The 19,745-nt window shown below is 44.3% G+C and overlaps 1 protein-coding gene across 1 annotated transcript in view; it reads right to left on the bottom strand.

Annotated features, from left to right (window-relative positions):
- LPCAT3 (lysophosphatidylcholine acyltransferase 3) overlaps positions 1–16,929 on the bottom strand; it is a 33,265-nt gene extending 16,336 nt beyond the window's left edge. Inside the window, exon 1 of the mRNA XM_020878772.2 lies at positions 16,689–16,929. Coding sequence (XP_020734431.2) covers positions 16,689–16,833 — 145 coding nt within the window. The 5' untranslated portion in view covers positions 16,834–16,929. The remainder of the gene's footprint in view (positions 1–16,688) is intronic.
- Between the last annotated feature and the right edge of the window lie 2,816 nt (positions 16,930–19,745).

The raw sequence follows: 19,745 nt of genomic DNA, 5'->3' as shown, positions 1-19,745 counted from the left end.
CACCCCCACACTGTACCACAAGTGCCTTGTAGAGTTCCTGGTACAAGAAAGTTCTCAAAAATATTTGTTGAATGGATGAGAGAATAAAAGAATGAATGAACAAATACTCTGTATCCTAGGGAGTGAATAAAATATGTATTGAGCATCCATTATGTGGTCAGCAATGCATTAGGCAAAAGGAGACTATGGTAGAGTTGTAAGAGATGCTTTCAGACTCTGAAGGAGCATTTTAGAGAGAAAAGAATACCAAGCAATGATGTTGTGTAAATGCTAACTCTTGGAAAAGCCAATGTTGTAGAGGTTGGAGAAGACAAGAGGTCAATAATGAACAGAGCAGTCAGGATGAGCAGAGAAGAAACAAGGGAAGGGAGTTCCAAGGGAGAATTATGTACTAAAGACCCAGAGGCAGGAGAGGGCATGGAGGAGTCATGTTACAGACCGGGCTGACTACCAGATGGGGCAGGAAGGTTTGCAAAACCAGACAGAGTCAGAATTTGATATAATGGGGAAAAAAATCAAGAGGATTGGACTTCCCTGGTGGCTCAGAGGTCAAGAATCTGCCTGTGCCAATGCAGGAAATATGGGTTTGATTCCTGAGCTAGGAAGATCCCACATGCTATGGAGCAACTGAGCCCATGTGCCACAACTACTGAGCCTGTGCTCTAGAGCCCCGGAGCCACAACTGCTGAGTCTACGTGTCATAACTACTGAAGCCTGAAAGCCCCAGAACCCAAGCTCTGCACAAAAGAAGCCACTGCAATGAGAAACCGAGAAATGCAACTAGAGAGTAGCCCCCGCTCACTGCAATGAGAAAAGCCCATGCAGCAATGAAGACCCAATGCAGCCAAAAATAAACTGAGCTCATCACCTCTGTTTCTGGTCTACCCATTTCTGCCTTGGCCCTCAGCAACAGGGTAACATAACCCTAGCCCAGGCCAACTCACCCTCACCTCTTGTGAGAAGATCTGCTTCATAGGGTCAATGGGCTCCTTAGAGTAAAATGACTGAAACTGATCTCAAACTCAAAATTCATGCTTATCGTTGGAGATAAAGGGATGGGAGATAGCAGATCCCCTCCAAAAGGCTATGTCTGTCCATCACTGCTCTTAGGGATAGTTCACTGACAAAATTATGGCAACTCTGGAATTTCTAGATAAAAAAGATGGATGGAAAAACCTGTTCCAGCCTTATATCATCTGAATGCTGAAATTTTTCTAAATTATGAAATGTTCCCACAGATAATGGGTATTTTGCTTTGGACAATGGAAGGCCACTTTCATGATCAAGTTTCAGTTCAATTTTCCTAAGGATCACAGACTAGATTATAAAACAGGACTGCTTTTGAACATGGCTTATTTGTATTATTTATCTTTGGCCATGTGGCATATGGGATCTTACCTCCCCAACCAGGGATAGTACCTGCGCTACCTTAATTGGAAGTACAGAGCCCTAACCACTAGATGGCCAGGGAAGTGGCCGTCTAATGGCTTACTGGTAATGACAGTTTATTTTTTATCACATATTTCCACATGCTAGCTTTATCATGATTATTTCCACTGTGAAGAACTGCCACTCACATTTCTTTTCTTTCACCAAAGCGGAAATTCCTCATACTGAAGAACTATACAGAGGAAAGGAAGACAAATGGAGATAGAAAGGAGAGTAAAGCCCTGTGTGACTCTGGCTTTTTGCGGTGATAGGTAACTGATTGGTTACTGACCACGCTGTCAGCTGGGGGAACACTGGGACATTATGGACCTGGAGGTGGTGTGACACTCACCTTTGGAATTTGTTCACAATGGTCCTGTCTCTATTCGGCAGATTAAGCCTCGATGATGGTATGGCCGAGGTGCCAACACACCTGCCCCACTCCGACAGTCCTCTACGGCTCAGGCTGAGTCACATGCTGAATGGTTATTCATAGGATTCAGATTCTCTGAACCCATGAAACTTTATAAATCACTGACTCCAAACCCTTCATTAGAGAGAGAAGAAAGCAAAGCCCAAAGGAGCTAACTGGCTTGCCTCAGGTTAATAGAGCAGAGCCCCAGTTAGAACCCACATCACTTGACTTCTATGCTGATACTCCTGTCACACGTCCTGGCACCTGGCGGTGGCCGGCAAACACATCACTAGTCACTGTGGTTGTTCAGGCACTCAGTCATGTCTGACTTGTTTCGACCCCATGGGCTGTAGCCCGCCAGGCTCCTCTGTCCATGGGATTCTCCAGGCAAGAACACTGGAGTGGGTTGCCATTTCCTTTTCCAGGGGATCTGCCCGACTCAGGGACTGAACCTGCATCTCCGGCATTGCGGGTGAATTTGCTACCACTGAGCCACCAGGGAAGCCTCACTAGTCACTAGCCGTGCACTTTTAGAGCTACGGCTATGTTATTCTCTGATTCTCTGTTCACAGACACACGCACGCCCATGTCTGCTTATCACCCTATCTAAAACCATTTGAAAACTTTATCTCTGCTAAATTTAGGTACTCCCTGTTCTTTCTTTCTTCATCAGTTCTTGGGGACACCCCCTGCCTATCTTCTTAGGGTGCAATTCATTTCTGAAAGGGACCTCCTGCTGAGTATCTTAAACATTTTGATGACTATAGAATAGAATTCAGGGATAAATGATCAAAATGTCCTCGGAATAAGAACAGAAGGGGCGTTTTAAGGGTAAACTAGTAAATGGCTGTTATCTGTGAGAAAGGAAAAAGGCTCTTATGAAGGTTAAAAAGCTTTTTTTTTTTTTTAAATGGGAATTCCCTGGAGGTCCAGTGGTTAGGACTTGGTGCCCTCAATGTTGAGACCCCAAATTCAAACCTTGGCTGGGGAACTAAAATCTCATAAGCCGAGTGGAATGGTGTGAACAACAACAACAAAAAGGACATATTAGTTTTTTCAGTCACTTAACCCAAACAACCTAAACCTGAATTGCACCCAAAGTCCCATCAAAACTCAGTTTTTTATTGTTCCACTCAAGCCAGGGGCTCTTAGCAGTTCACAGGCAAGGCCACGTTAAGGTTAGCGCCAATGATACAAGCTGGCAATTGTGTGTGCAAACTGGTGCTGAGGCTGAGAAGTTATGATGTTATGATGAGACAACAGACTGACCCTGAAGCCACATTCCCTTGTATGACCCCACTGGGAAGAGGTACTCACTGGCTTCTTAGCCTAGGAAAAGTCAGCACCGCTCCCCTCCACCCCTGCCACCCTGGGTCAGGGGCCAGCCCTCAGGACTACCTCAAGCCTGATCAGATGCTCGGAACTATTTGTGAATGTTTGTCTCCACCATTACAGTCTTTTCTGTACTATTACAGATTGTGCAAATGGTCACATAGTTTTTTTGTTATGACAAAAATTTATAGACTGAAAGAATGTTAAGGCTGTTTGCTAGCAGGCTAGTTGCTAGTCACTGTTGACTAGTGGAACAGGACAACAAATATTGACCAACCCTCAGGCACTTGAACACACAGAAATGCTAGCAAAGATAGCAGCCTGAGGCTTACAATCAGAGAGTGTTTTTTTAATCACATTGTAAATCTCTGTAAATTAGTGAACCACATGGTGGCAACTTCTAGCCAGATTATCTGAGCTAGACTCAGGAATGAAGAGTAATCTGGTTGAGAAATTCAGCTTTGCCGCTTGAGCAAATCACTTAGATTCATTGTACCTTGATTTCTTCATGTCTAAGGTAGGGATGTAAAGAAAAGAATGTGGCCCCCCCCATTTCAGTTCTTCAAGGACCATGCCAGCGGCCACTGCAGCTGCCCACCAACGGCGCACCTAGGGGAGACTTCAGGATGGAGAAAAACTGGAAGGATTCTGTGCTTTGGATACTGGTCTAGATAGTTCAGATGTATTATCTAAGGGACAGTTTCAACGAGTCCAGATTCTGGCACCTTCACATAACACAGAAAGGCACTAAAATCATTAACTTGAGACGTCTGCTCAAGTTACTGACTGGCAGTAATCTTTTGATGCTCAAAGTGTGTGTTAGCTACTTAGTCGTGTTCAACTCTTTGCGACCCTACGGACCGTAGCCTGCTATAGGCCGCTCTGTCCATGGCATTCTCTAGGGGAATCTTCCTGACCCAGGGATTGAACCTGGTCTCCTGCACTGCAGGCAGATTCTTTACTGTCTGAGCCACAGGGAAGCCTCTCTGAAGCTCAACTACATGCTTTTTTCCAAGCAAAATAAATTCACATATTAATATATCCCTGATCTCTTTGGAGCCTCCCTCAGAGCCATCCAAGAGGCTGTCTTCCAGGCTGTATTCCTCAGTAAAGTCCTTGAATAAAACTTAACTTGCCATTTTTAGGTTGTGTGTTTTTCTTTCAGTGAAAAGGGAAAATACTAGACATCTTGCAGGCTGTTGTGCAGATTATAAGAGAAAATATCCATAAAAAAGCATCAAACATGTACTTCCTTGAGGCCACTTAAGAAATATTTACATATGAGCAAATATTTTATACAAGCATATCTATACCTAACTTCTTAAAATCTGTGTGAGATCTTTTAACCAGTTTTAAGACATACACTCTCAGGCTCAAGCCTCTAGCCTTGAGCTAGGGGTGCGAAATTTTGGTCTTCACCCATCTTGATCTGATTTTAACTAAATTAAGTCTATAGCAAGTTTCAAAAATAAAGCTCTGAGTTGACCCCAGTACTCCCAAGAAGAAGGCGATTTGCCACGAAGTTCATCCAGCTTCATTCAGTCTGAGGCCCTTTCTCTGCACGGGTCTGTTTAAGGCCTGGGTGTGTGTGTGTGTGTGCAGGGGTGGAGGTGGGAGCTAGCAACGTGCTCACGTGGTCATACATTTAGCAACGTGCTCACGGGGTCATACATTGTTATAAAACGTGTAAGATATTTTTGAATTCTTAAAGAAAGTCATCAAGATTAGAGAATTTTCAGGTCCCACAAATCCTGGATTATTAAAAACAAAAAAAAATCAACCATTACAACAAAACTAGGCGTTTGTTGTCATCGTCATTCAGTCTTTAAGTGGTGTCCGACTCTTTGCAACCCCATGGACTGCAGCCCACCAGGCTTCCCTGTGCTTCACCATCTCCTGGAGTTTTGTTCAAAGTCATGTCCATTGAGTCAGTGATGCTATCCAACCATCTCATCCTCTGCCCTAAGATCTTACAGAAAAACCTGAACGAACATTTGGGCCAACTCAGTATTTCAGACCCAGGATGCCTGTTTAAGTCCAAGAAGGGAAGGAGTGCTGACGGCACCTACCAGAGAGTTCTACCGGCTGGGAGCACAGGCTCAGCACAGGTCAGGGAGAGAGGCGGAGGGCTGGCCAGGCCTGCAGAGCCCCGGCCTCATCTCCTCTGCTCGGTCCTGTCTGCCCCTCCGCTCACTTCTTTTCTTTCTTTTGTGCCTTGTGTTACTGCCTCCTCCTCTTCTTTCCCTGATATAAAGGCCTGAAGTCTTCTATTCCCTGCTTCTTGGCTTTTACACTTCATGGTTCTCTCTCAGAAAGTCTTGAACTAGTGTGTGGCAGCCTGAGTTGTTTGCCCCCTTTTGATTCCTGACACTGGTTTTCAGTGGAGAAACTGGAGTTCTTCACTCCTGTTGTGACTTGATCTGGCCAGGGGTTGCCCCAAGGCTGCCAAGTGGCTGCCCCAAGGCTGCCAAGTGGCTAATTAGCTTTACACAACCCTCCCAAATAACTTGTCTTGGTAGTTTCTCTCCCTCCTGTGAAGAGTTGCCAAATCTAGGCTTGTAAGTACAAACAAAGTAGGTGAGACTTCTTTTTCGCAACAAGTATTCCAGCAAGTGAAACAATAAACTCTTGCTGAACCAGCTGGGATTCTAACAGGAGAAAAGACAAAGGCATCACACCCTCTAACTGAACCTATGAATCTGAACAGGTGTGGTTATTTGTTGGGTTCTGTTTCTCTACCTTTGTGAGCATATGGAGTCACTCTTTATTCTTCAGGTCTGCGGATTTGGTGAATTTTAGTACATTCGCAATGTTGTGCAACCACGCCCACTACTAATGTCCTAATACCTCTATCACGCTAACCAGAAACCCCACACCTCTCAGTCGTCACCTCCAATTCAACCCTCCTCTCATCCCCACCAACCACCAATCTACTTTTTGTCTTTATGGATTTGCCTATTCTGGGCATCTCACATAAATGGAAGCAGACATTACGTGGCCATTTGTGTCTGGCTTCTTTTGCTCAGCATCATGTTTTCAAAGTTCATCCATGCTGTAGGAAGTTATCAGTACTTCATTCCTTTTTATGGCTGAATATTCCATTTTATGAATATTAATATTTTGTTTATCTATTTGTCAGTTGGGTCATTCACTGTCAATGATAATAATGTGATGAATATGTGCATACAGGTTTTTGTGTGAACATATACATCAACTCTTTTGAGTAGATAATTAGGGGTGGAACTGCTGGGTCCTACTATAACTCCTTAACTTTGAGAAACTGCCAAATTGCTTTTTTCAGGGGCTGCCCTGTTTGACGTTCCCACCAACCACACATGAGGATTCTAATTTCCCCACATCTTCACCAACATTTGTTTACTCCTTTTTTTGGTTACAGCCATACTGGCAGGTGTGAAGTGGTATGTCATTATGACTTTGATCTGCATTCCCAAAGACTAAAGATGTTGAGCATCTTTCCACGTGCTTATTGGCCATTTGCATGTCTTCTTTAGACAAATGTCTATTCGTATTCTTTGCCCATTTTTAAACCGAGTTGTCTTTTTATTGTTTAGTTATAAGAATTCTTGATATATTCTGGATACTAGACCCTTACCAAATAAATGATTTACAAGTATTTTCTCTCTCTCTTTCTTTTCTGTTTCTCATTTCTTTTCACTTGCTTTATAGTATCCTTTGATGCAAGAAAGTTTAAAATTTTGATGAAGTTCACATTATCCCTCACCATCCATGCTGAAAAAAAAAATCCAATTTCTTTATCAGCATCTCAATATTACTTGAAGATTTGGGAAGAACTTTAAAAACTATTTAAAAATTTTGTATTTTATTTATTTATCCTGGCTGCACCCTGCCACATGCCAGGATCTTAGTTCCCCAACCAGGGATCAAACCTACACTCCCTGCATTGGAAGTATGGAGTCTTAACCCTGGACCGCCAAGGGAAAGTCCCCAAGTTAGGTATTTTAGAATGTAATAAAAGCACATAAACCTTAAAAATATAAAACGAGATTAAGACTTGAAGAAGTTGGAAGCTTCTGGTGAGAAGATGACCTGGCTCCCTATAATTACTGTTAGGCTCTTAGTATAAATAATACAAATGCATGCTATCTAGGGGGGCTTCCCAGGTGGCCCAGCAGTAAAGAATCTGCCTCCAATGCTGGAAACGCAGGAGATGTGGGTTCGATCCTTGGGTCAGAAAGGTCTCCCAGAGGAGGGCATGGTATACCCACTCTAGTATTCTCTCTTGGAGAATCTCCATGGACAGAGGAGCCTGTGGGGCTACAGTCCATAAGGCTGCAGAGCTGGACACTGAAGCAACTTCGCACGAATGCTATATAGGAATTCCTAGGTTTTGCTTTTGTTTCCTTCTTTCAGAAGAACTAAAGATGAACTAAAACATGGGGTCAAATTATTCTTTAGCTAAAGAATGAGGGTTTCTAGTAGCCCTTCTGGTTCAATATTTTTAATTGAATATTTTTAATTTTAATATACATTATATTGTATTCCAACTATAATCAATCTTTTCCACCAGAGCCTGAGGTATACACCATGGGGGCCTTAAAGGGCGCTATGCCAGCTGGCCTCTGCTTGCTGGCTGGCAAACGGAAGTTTTATATTTGTGGACAGTAATCCAGAATGGTGTCCAAGTCCATCTGAGTTTAGAATCGCTATCACAGCAGAAACTGGAAACCTCAAGGGCTGTAAGCCATTGAGCACGTCTGCATGGAAGCCACTTCTCATTACAGCACATACAAATACACAGCGACCTGAGCTCAGTCTTCTGGGATCTCATATCCTCCTCAGATTTGCACACAACATACTCACATGAGTTCTTTCTCTTTTTTTTAATAGTGAGCTCTTAGTTGCCTACAAAATTACTATCTTACCACTTATAATTTTGTGTAGCAGGTATGACCATGTATGCTTTTTTATCGAAATGCCATAGCAATATGACAGATACTTGATACTGAAAAGCATCTTTAACTGGCAAAAGCTTTTTATTTTTAATTTAAACTTAGCCTGTGGTTAGTGTGGGGTATTTAAATTGTCCACTCGACTTCATGTGAATCAAGAACAAAATGTGAGTCTTATCACTTTTGTCCTGAACTTCTCTCCACTTTCTGACAAACGGTCCCTACAATTAGAATGCAATGACATTTCCATCAGAAGTCTCTATTGCTAACAATTATGGTACATGAAGTTCTCAAATGGAATCCTTCGTTAAGGGTGTCCAGAGTTTCATGAATCTCATTTATGTTCAAAGCCACTGCTTGAACAGGGAGGAACTCAGATTTAAAAAGCAATCCAGGAACTTCCCTGGTAGTCCAGTGGTTAAGACTCCATGCTCCCAATGTAGGGGGTGTGGATTCAATCCCTGGTTGGGTAACTAAGATCCCACATGCCCCACATGCCGCAAAATGCAGCCAAGAAATAAATAAAATAAAAAACCATCCATTTTAAGCCAAAAGGAAATCCTTATCCAGAAATTACTCATCCTTAATTTTCGTGTCTTACTTGCCACCTTCCCCATTCTAGCTTTGAAAATAGGGAGAAATAAAGATGTACACAGCATCTTTTGGAATACACAAATCTTAAGCTTTGAGGTCTCTAGGAAGCTATTATTGTTTCACAAAGAGAATTTTAGGTGGGCCCTAAATCTCCCTGCCCTTGACTTCAGTAACAGGAGGGGAACGGTCAACACGCTTCAGCCCCCACCTTAAAAACTCTCTACTTCAGGAGGACAAATCACCTAGAATTACACAAGGGCATCTAATTTTTGTTAGAGCTACAGGTCACAACAGAAGGCCTGGAAAGATTATCATCTCTATTACCTATCTGATAATAGACAGATTATCAGATACCTCATGTTCCTAAAGACCAATTTTACTAAAGATGAGGTAATGAGTTAAGCACTGCATCTGATAAATAATTTTTAAATTATATTTAATTAATAACAAGCAGCAATAGTTTGAAACAGAATACAAAACTTACCTGCCTTTAAAAAAATAATATAGTCATCAAAGAGCTTTCTTATTTGATAAGAAATCAGAGCTTATCTGACAAGAGATGATAATGATATAATAATGTCATTAGTACATTAATCCTATGATTCAGTAATAATAATAATATTTGGAGATGTTAGCAAATGGGGAAAACTAAGCTACAAAGAATCTGAGAGCATTTTGTTTATCCCAAAGATCGTAGGGTACAGGTTTAAGGTACTATGGGGGACATCAACTGTTACAAAAAAGGGACCTGAAGCCACACATTAAGACCGCAGTCCTCAGACAAGTGGGGAAGTGTATAACATGGAGAGCTGTTAAAACACGGACACTGGGCCTCATCCTGAGAGCCTCTCGTTTAGTCCCTCCTGAGAACCTGATTGCTTAACAACTTCCTAGCAGGTCTGATGCTGCTGGTCCCAAGACCACACTTGGAGTCTACCTAGAAAGGAAGGAGATGAATATCTACTGAGGGAAAGGAGAGAACAATTATTTAAAGCTATCCTGGGTCAGGCTTGGCCAAGAATTGATACATTCCATCTCACCTGGTCCTCAGAGCTTCCCCAGAACAATGCTTCTTTCTTACACTTGGCCAGAGCAGAATGAGAGCGAAGGGTCTGCCTAGGCAGGTCTCTAGAAATAGGCAAGCCCTTCGACGACTATATCATTTTAAAAAACGCAGGTCGATTCTGTATTCTGTTTCAAAATATTGCTGCTTGTTATTAATTAAATACAGTTTAAAAATGTGTATCAGATACAGTGCTTAACTCTTAACCTCAATTCTTTACTCAAATTGGCCTTTGGGAACATGAGGAAAAGGATGGCTAAAGCTTAGTAACTGGTCGATGGTGGAAGAGTTGGCACATATTTAATCTTACTATAATTATTTTGTGGCTGCAATTATTTTAGTGCATGTGTGCTTAATCACTGGATGGCCAGGGAAATCCCCAAATTTAATCTTAATTATAGAAACCTACACCTAGGCCTGCAGGTCTGTAAAGATGCTTGTCCTGCCAGCTCACCCTGTCACATCACGCCCCACCCCCCCATCCCTGTCCCCTGAAGACTCAGTCATGCTTTCGTCTGCTGCTCCTTTATGGAACCTCTGGTGTCCCAGCCAACCTGGACTGCCTGCTGTTCCTCAGGTCTTCCTCACTTTTCCTGCTCTCCACATACATGCTCATTACCCTTTGTTGTTGAAAAGTTTCCCTTTCTATCTCCACCTGACTAGAATCTTCCATGCCTTTTAAGGTCTAGCTGAAATGCCATTTCTTTTTTGAAGACCGAACCCCATTTTTAAAAGGCTGCTGGACAGAACTCCTTCAATGAGTTCCCATGACTGTCCAGACAGATTTCATGTCAGTGGGCATGTAATTGCTTTGTTAAATTATCCTGTGCATAGAATCTCATGGGCCCTGTTTTACACATGTCTCTGCAAAGAAATGGGCTTCCCAGGTGGCATAGAAATAAAGAATCTACCTGCCAATGCAGGAGACACAAGAGATGCAGTTTCAATCCCTGGGTCAGGAAGATCCCCTGGAGTTGGAAGTGGCAACCGGCTTCAATATTCTTGCCTGGAATATTCTATGGACAGAGGAGCCTGGTGGGCTACAGTCTGTGGGGTCGAAAAGAGTTGGACACGACTGAGTGACTGAGCACCCGTGCACACTGCAAAGAAATGGTTCTGTTTGACATTAAAGTTATAATGCCATTCAAACATGAAGTTTTGTGCAATGTATGATATTGGAGTGTAGATTTAAAAGTTGGAAAAATATAGTTAAAAGAAATCCCAACAGGAAGCTTTAGGTTATGATGAAATTTGTAGCTATGAATTAGAATAAAGATAAAAGTCTAAAATGAAGAATGGACCTAGCCTTTTGGGACGAGACAAGGCCTTGAAAGTCTTTAGGACAACCTCCTCATTTCACAGTCATAGAATTTTTGGACTGTGCTTTGTATTAGGGTCAGAAGTCTCATTTGTCTCATTAATGGTGCTCAGTTTCCACCGTGCCTAGCTGTGGGCTCTTCATTTTGCTACTTGGAAAAAAAAAAGCTTTTTGCCCTGAATGATGGATTTAGTTGTGAAGGGCCAGGCCTGACTCTGGTCCAAAGGGAGCTGACCTGTGGGATCTCCTTTGATTTTAAAGGTTGCTAACCACAGTGGTGCTGATTCTGAAGCTCCAAGGAAAGAGTCCTCACCCTCAAGTGCCACTTTAGATAAGTCTATCAGCCAAGCCGTAGTCATGGCCAAGCTTGAAGGAGGAGCTTGTGCTAGGTGGGGTGGCCATCTGCTCCATTTGGCTGATGCCATCTTTGGCTGCTGAGAGGTACCTAACATGCTGATTACATCTTGGTTTAGTCATGTCGAAGGTAAAAAGTAGAGGATACCAAGGGCCTTTGTCTTTCCCATCCCACACCCTCCTCCCAGTCCCGAGGTGGTAAAGAGCAGGGGTTTCAGAGGTGGGCAGAAACGGGTATGAGCTGGAGGTCCCAGCTTCCTATCTGCACGAAGCAGCTAATAAGAGGACTGTACATAACTTAGGGGTAATTGCCAGGCCAGGAGGGGTATTGTTGAGCACTTTATAAATGTCAGCTACCAATGCCATTATCAATACACTCTAGATTCTCTTCCCTCTCTGTAAGCATCTCCGTGGCATTTCAGTCCCTCCCTGATTCAATTATGACACCACTGAAAAGTGAAATGTGTTAGTAGGGTCATGTCTGACTCTTTGTGACACCATGGACTGCAGCCCCCTAGGCTCCTCTGTCCATGGGATTCTCCAGGCAAGGATGCTGGAGTGGGTAGCCATTCCCTTCTCCAGTATTGACTTCTAAAACCATTATCTTTATCAACTGTTATCAACCCTTATCAACTGTTTTCAAGCTCAAGACTAGGCTTCACAAGACAAGCTGGAGGTGCCCTTGGAACCTAAAAGTCAGTCCCCAAACTAGGTCATTCCCTGGCACTGAACAACATCTAACTCTCACTTGACCTCTCCACATCTGTGAAAGTCACTGTCACCTTTTCAGCTCCCCTGGCAGAAGAACTGAGCTTGTTTTTTCCCCCCCTCCCCCAACTATTATACTTCTTTCTCTTTCAGGCAATCAGTTGCCAAGTCATTCATCCACACTTTCACTTACTCAGCAAATATCTTTTGGGCCTTTTCCACAAGCCAGGTACTGTATTCAACTGATGAACAGAACTTAAACAACTGCTGCCCTCATCTGCAAATACATAATCACGTGTTGGCATGTGTACTCACTCAGAAGGGGATTTCAGTCTGGAGGAGAAAGTACAACAGGTCACATAACTTAAGATGAGAGGTAGGAGAGGACTCTGCGAGGAAGTGACAATCTGAACCGAGGCCCGAAAGAGGAGAAGGCTCGGTGAGGTGGGTAATGAGCACAGAGCACTCTTGGCAGCTGGATCAGCAGGTACCATGGCTCGGGTGGGAAGGGCCTGATGCCTTTTCTGAGGAGCTGGGGCAAGGCCACGTGGCCACAAGGCTGTGAACTTGCTCGGGTTGAGGCTGGAGTGGGAGATTCCCAGGGGTGTATGGAACCCCTGGTGGGGGCTGAGCCAAGCGAGGGATGGGGTCAGGTCACTCTGGCTGCGCCGGGGAGAACGGACTGGGTGGACAGGAACAAACTATAGAGACCTGTCCAGGGGCTATTCGGGCAGTTTTGGTGACAGATGGTCAGTGGCTGTGATGATGGAGGGAAGGAGTGTATCTGAGGCACAATTTGGAGGTGGTGCTGATAGAACTCGGTGACTGGGGTGAGGGCAGAATGAGGGGATGGTGATAAGGCTGGTTCCTGGGTTTCTGGCGCATGCAGCTGTGTAGATGAAAAGTAGTCATGGAATCTATCTTCCAAGCTACTCTGTACTCCTGGATCCGCTCCCAGGACAGTGCTGGCCCATCGCTCCCCTTTCAAGTATCTGCGATGGCTCCTGATCACCCGCTTCAGTAAGCACACACTTCTTCCCTTGGCTTTCAAGGATCCACCACCTACATTTTCAGTCTTTATTTTTTTTAAATTTTCATTTTCTTGGCTGTACCATGGAGCATGTGGGATCTTAGTTCGCTGACCAGGGATCAAGCCCGCACCACTTGCACTGGAAGTGCGGAGTCTTAACCACTAAACCAACAGGGAAGTCCCTTCCAGTCCTATTTTCTACCACTTCTCTACTTAGGTCCTGCTTCAGTCCAACTGGACCACTTCCTGTTCCTGGAATGTGTCACCACACATCCTTGCCTTAGTGCCTATTCCTCACCATCTCAGTCTGCTGAAACCCTATTCGACTTTCAAAGTTCATTAAAGGTCCAGTCGTTAAACCTCCTAAAACTCTGGGAAGCTCTGCCAGCACCTAGAGTGCCGCCTGTTATTGTGGTTACAAAAGTACTTATCGCGAGCCTGTTCCCTGCCCCCAACAGACCACAGGTCATACCTTCGGGTGCCCAGCCCCATTACTCATCCTGTACCACTGCCCACTCCTGTGCAGGGCCAAGCACAGTGCTTCACCCATAACAGGTACATCTTGCTGAATTTATTTGGGACAATTTGTGTTGCTAATTATGCTGAGGAACGAGGAGACCTGAGTTGTTGAACTGGAGATGTTTTCCAGTGGCATCTGCCAGCACCAGAGCTCACAGCAAAATTTACCTTCCACCAAACTCCTGGCAATCAGACGCAAGACAGACACACACATGCCCCTCTTGACAACGTCCTCTGCCTGTTTGAAATTCTCCAGTGCAGCAGTGCTCATAAACCCACCCTTTCCTTGCAGCACCTAATATCAAAAAATTACAGCCTCTAACTCAGGAGTTTTAAAACTGCTTGCTGTAATCCATTAGTGGGTTTTGAAATCAATTTAGTAGGTTAAAAATGATACTAAAAAATAAAATAGAAAATAGCTAAGCACACTACTTATATTCAGGATGAGTAATGTTTCCTGAAACTTCTGTTTCCAATGCAAGTATACATCTGTGTGTTTACTGGGTCATGATGTAAAATGTTATTTCTCACCATGGGCCCCAGTTCAAAAGGTTTGAGGGCTAATGCTGGGTAGATCAAGATCAGCACACAACTCAAACAGGGAAAGATGTTAGGGAACCAGTAATGAGACTATCTAACTAAAACAGTGAGACATTCATATTTTATCCCTTTAAAATGTGAATGTCTGATATACCCAACTCTTCCTTCAGGGGACCTGCATTTCAGTGCTTTTAACCAAAATTAATCTCGTTAGTAGAAAGTGAGTCAGAAATTGTTTCCAGCTACAGGCCTTTCAGTACCTCAGACAAGGATTTCCTCCAGTATCCCAGTTCCCCAGGAGAGGTGGTTCAGGAACTCCATTGCTGAAAGGCTACTGGTTTCTAGGTTACAATACACAGAAGGGATGATACTTTTGTAGGAGAAGCATATTTACAACCAGAAAAATGCACCCTTTCTTCCATGCACTTGTCAATAAGCTCATCAATGTATGTTTCTGTATATGTATGTAACATAAACCTAGAAAATACAATCCTATACATCCATGTGTGAAACTTAGGCCTGATCAATTTGGGGGTCAATGTGAACCCAAATTGACCTAAAAATGAGATATACTATGAGTTACTGAAGGCAATGACACATGTGGGCTAGGAAGGGGGGATGTGGGCCATGGTAGGATGGGCAAAGGGGCTCAGGAGTGTGATGGATGTATTATACCAAGTTTTTATTACCTTGATGCTTGGTGGTAATGAGAGGATGAGGTTAGAGGGGTAGGCTATTGGAGAAAACAACTTTCTAGACAGGTGTATGCCCCATGATAGTACACAGTCGTCCACTACAAGTGCGTAGGCTGTATTTGATTATGTCATCACTAAAAAGACAGATTCCAAGCCTAATTCTAGCCGCAGCTCCATTTAACAGGTTGTCCCTTATAATTTGTTGCTCCTTGTGTTACAATCTCCATTTATAGTTGAGACATCAACAGCTGACTTCCTAATGAATGAAATGTAAACACTCTTAATTGTCAATTATAATCCCAACAAATAACTGGGCCTGGAAACAAGGGTGAAGAAGTAGGAAGTTCAAAGCTGGTGTGGTGCAAAGAACCCTAGATTGAAGTACTGATAAATTTGGGTTAGATCTGGGTGACAGCAAGTAACTTCCACAACCTAATGTTCCTGCCACCTCTAAAATTTTGTAATTCTACAAGGGAAGGTAAAGGTGATCTTTATCTGGAAGACAGAAATAGTATCTTGGCTTGATGTGCTATGGGCAAATGACAATGATATTACCCAAGGTTGTTTAAATATGAATTAATGCCTTTCCCATTATCCAGATCGTATTAGCACCCTTTAGGTGATATTACATACCAGCATTTAAGGCTTTCCACATCTGCCCAAATTTATCTCAAATTTCTTGTGATTCAGACCTGTGCCTGCACCCATCCTCCCCCACAAGTCTGGTGTGTTTAATTCTTCACCACCCCTACTCTCCTAGCTAAAGTCCCATAACCTTCATAAAGCCTTCCAACTACTCAAATATTTAATATCAGCTTATGACCTTTGAATTCCTACCAGACTTTATAGCAGTCCTATCAGATAGGCATTATTATGCTCATTTCATCTAAAGGCCCAGAGAAGTTAAGTGGTTTGCCCAGCATCCTAGTTTGTGAGCAGCAGGACTGATTTGTTTGCCCTCCAAGTCCACACACTTTTTTTTTTTTCTTACCGTGCCATGCTGCTTGGCTATTAAAAAAAACCATAGAGGAAGGATGCAGTAAAAAAGCCCATAAATCAGTTACAATAGGGTTTGTTGGGACATAAATGCAAATACACCACATCCTTTGAACCAGGTGTGTAAAACACGCTTGGGGTAGCGTTGAATAGTTTTTAAGGGCTTGCCAACCCTGTTTTCCAAGCCCAGTACTAAAATGATATTCCACGGTAAATGACAGGTGGGTGGCTAATGACAAGAAAAAGCAGTATGGTTAAAAGAAGAAATTAGAAACGGGACAAAAAGACGAGAGTGTAATACAAGCTGGCAATGCACAGAAGAGACACAGAATATGCAAGCATGGAGTATGGGGCTGAACGGGTCCATAGGACTAAAATATCTAAGTTAGGGAGCCTATACCTGCCAATGAGAAGCGCGCGTGTCTGAGGGTTGATATTAATAACAGCAGTACACATGGACAGAGAGTAGAACTCAAGAGAGAGACAAATAAGGACAGGTCGTGGGGACACAGGGCAGAGCATGACAGGATGAGGGTGGTGGCGCCCAATGAGGGGCCAGAAGGGTACAAGAGGGGTCGAAGGGAAAGGTAAAGAGGTTCAGAGGGTACAGTGCCCCCAGACTCCAGAATAGTGTCATCTTCCTCTCCACAGCTGGTTGGTGTGTGCGAGGATTCACATCCGCACCCCGAAAAGCCCTCCCGGTGGCTCCGAGAAGACGGCGAGGTCACATCCCCGTCTCCCGGGGACTCTGCGAGGGGTCCTTACCTAGGAAGATGGAGATGATGAGCCGCAGCGCCTGTTCTGACGCGCCCAGGGACGTCGCCAACTTGTTAAGGCTCAGGTCTTGGAAATCCCACCGCAGCCCCCTCGTCAGCTCCGCTTCCATGTCCCCCTCGGCTGCGGACGCCATCTTAGCTCCGGGCGTCCCCCAGGGACCCCTCTGCTCGGCGCGCCCCGAATGTGGGCACAGCGCTTGAGCTTCACCCCCAATTCCGGCCCGGAGCCCGCCCACGGCGTGCGCATTGGCTGCAGACCCGCCCAGAGGCTCCGAACTCAGCCGGTCATTGGTCATCCCGGGCCGGGGGCGGGGCCTCACGCGGCAAGGTAGGCCGGGGGCGGGGCCTCATATTTGTAAGGCAAAGGTGACTCGGCCCGGGAAAGAACGCGGGGCAGGCTGGGGGCGGGGCTTGGAGCCGGGAACCAGACCCGCGATTGGAAAAGTAAGAAGCCGGCGGCGGAGGACTGTACAACTCAGTTCTAACAGCTCGGGGGAGGAGTCGAGGCGGGCGAGAGTCCGGCCGGCTCGTGCGCTGCCTCTCTATTGGCTGAGACGGAGCAGGCGAGAGTCGGGGCGGGGGGGGCTGTCACCCGACCGCGAGGTTACTCTCGGTCGCAGGCGCGCCGGGGTTACTGGGGCATGTAACAGGAGGGCGCGAATTCCTGCGGCGGCCTCGCGAGCGCCCCCTAACGGCGCCGCGGCTGTTCTTGAACCGTTAGACAGGCCGCCTTCCCTCCCAGACCGAGAGGACCACCCCGACGCCCCCAGCACTCTCTACCTGCTCCTTTGATTTCCTGTAACTTCCTATATTAAAACGTTGCTTCCTCCGAGAGGCGATGAAATTAAGCTACGCTGATTTAACTGTTCAGTCAGTCAGTCAGTTCAGTCTCTCAGTCGTGTCCGACTCTTTGCGACCCCATGAACCGCAGCACGCCAGGCCTCCCTGTCCATCACCAACTCCCGGAGTCCACCCAAACCCATGTCCATTGAGTCGGTGATGCCATCCAACCATCTCATCCTCTGTCGTGCCCTTCTCCTCCTGCCCTCAGTCTTTCCCAGCATCAGGGTCTTTTCCAATGAATCAGCTCTTCGCATCAGGTGGCCAAAGTATTGGAGTTTCAGCTTCAACATCAGTCCTTCCAATGAACACCCAGGCCTCATCTCCTTTAGGATGGACTGTTTGGATCTCCCTGCAGTCCAAGGGACTCTCAAGAGTCTTCTCCAACACCACAATTCAAAAGCATCAATTCTTTGGCGCTCAGCTTTCTTTATAGTCCAACTCTCACATCCATACATGACCATTGGAAAAACCATAGCCTTGACTAGACGGACCTTTGTTTGCAAAGTAATGTCTCTGCTTTTTAATATGATTTAACCATTAGCCTTTTCATTTAAAATTGAACTACTTTGTCACTAAGTAATACAGGTTCAATATCCAAGTGCAAAGAGGATAGAAACTGGAGACAAAAGTCCTTTTGTCCCACCTTTCTTTGCATTCTTACTTCCAGTCTTCAGTTCAGACTAACAAAAATGTGCCGAGGCCTGTGCTGGGCTCTGAGCCCAAAGCTATGGAGTGGAGATGGTGCACGGACATATAAGGTATTAATGACGTGTAATTAACTGCAAGGGAAGGCAAGTGCTCTGAAGGAAAAGAAGAATGTTCCATGAGAATATGTAACAAAGGAACACCAAGTTTTCAGTGATCACTGGAATTCGTGGAGCATTCTTGCCCAAGTGCAGCTTATACTTCTATAGCACTTTGCACTTTATGCAGCACTACGAGTCATATTATTTCACTTAATTGCTTATGAAACAGGTTATTTACAGACACAGAGGCTTGGAGAAATTAAGCAACCTGCAAAGTTCCTTCCCTAATAAGTGGCAGAGGCAGAATGGAAACCTAGGTATGTTAAAGTTCACCTCTCTCCTCTTCAAGGGGAGACAAAATGAAAGAAAACAAACAAACAAACAGAGAAGTCAAGAATAATATAACTTCCCCCTTACAGGGACTTCCTTGGTGGTCCAGTGGCTAAGAAGCTGCCCTCCCATTGCAGAGGACCCAGGTTCCATCCCCAGTCAGGGAGGTAGATCCTGGCTGCCACAACTAAAAGGTCCCATGTATCCCAATAAGAATAAAAGATCCTGTGAGCAAAAAAGACCTAGTGCAGTCAAAAAAACAAACGCGCACAGCTGAGTCTGGTGTATTCCTTCCTGTCCTTCAGAGGTCCTCTCCTTTGGTACTTATCAATCCCATGCCTACTTTTATACTTTATACAATGTGTATATCCAGAAACAATTGTAATACAGTTTTGCATGCTTTTAAACTTTATAATTGGCTGATTCATGTCAATGTATGGCAAAAACCACTACAATATTGTAATTAGCCTCCAACAAAAAAAAAAAGGAAAAAATAAATAAACTTTATAATTACAGCAGAATGTATCATTTTGCAACTTGTTTTTATGATTAACATCTTTATTGAGGCAGACTCATGTTTTTATAGGTAACTGTAATACAGTCATTTTAATTATGATGTAACATTGCCTGGTATGATTATGCCACTTTTTCATAATCATGTTGAGGAATACTTGGATTGTTTCCTATTGATGTATTTATTTTATTACAAACATTGCTGCTGTGGCCATTCTCCTTTAAGCAAGAGTGAAAGTTTCTCTAGGACTGTAACTCCAAAGTTTTTTTTTTTTTTATTAACTGGGATCTATTGCTCAGTGCTAAAGAATCCACCTGCCAATGCAGGAGATGCGGGTTTGATCCTGGGCTGGGAAGATCTCCTGGAGAAGGAAATGACAACCCACTCCAGTATTCTTGCCTGGGACATTCCATGGACAGAGGAGCCTGGTGTGCTGCAGCCCATGGGATCACATAAGAGTTGGACACAACTCAGCAACTAAACAACAACTACTGTAGGAAACATGTTGCTACCCAGTATACACATGCGTTCATACACTACATAACAGATATGTATAGTACTCACACTATATGCACACATCACACACTCCCTTGCTATGTATGTGTTCTCTGAT

The sequence above is a fragment of the Odocoileus virginianus genome, chromosome 23, assembly GCF_023699985.2.
Source record: "Odocoileus virginianus isolate 20LAN1187 ecotype Illinois chromosome 23, Ovbor_1.2, whole genome shotgun sequence".
Taxonomy (NCBI): Eukaryota; Metazoa; Chordata; class Mammalia; order Artiodactyla; family Cervidae; genus Odocoileus; species Odocoileus virginianus.
Note: the sequence above shows the minus strand (reverse complement) of the source record. Positions and strands in the feature narration are given on the sequence as shown.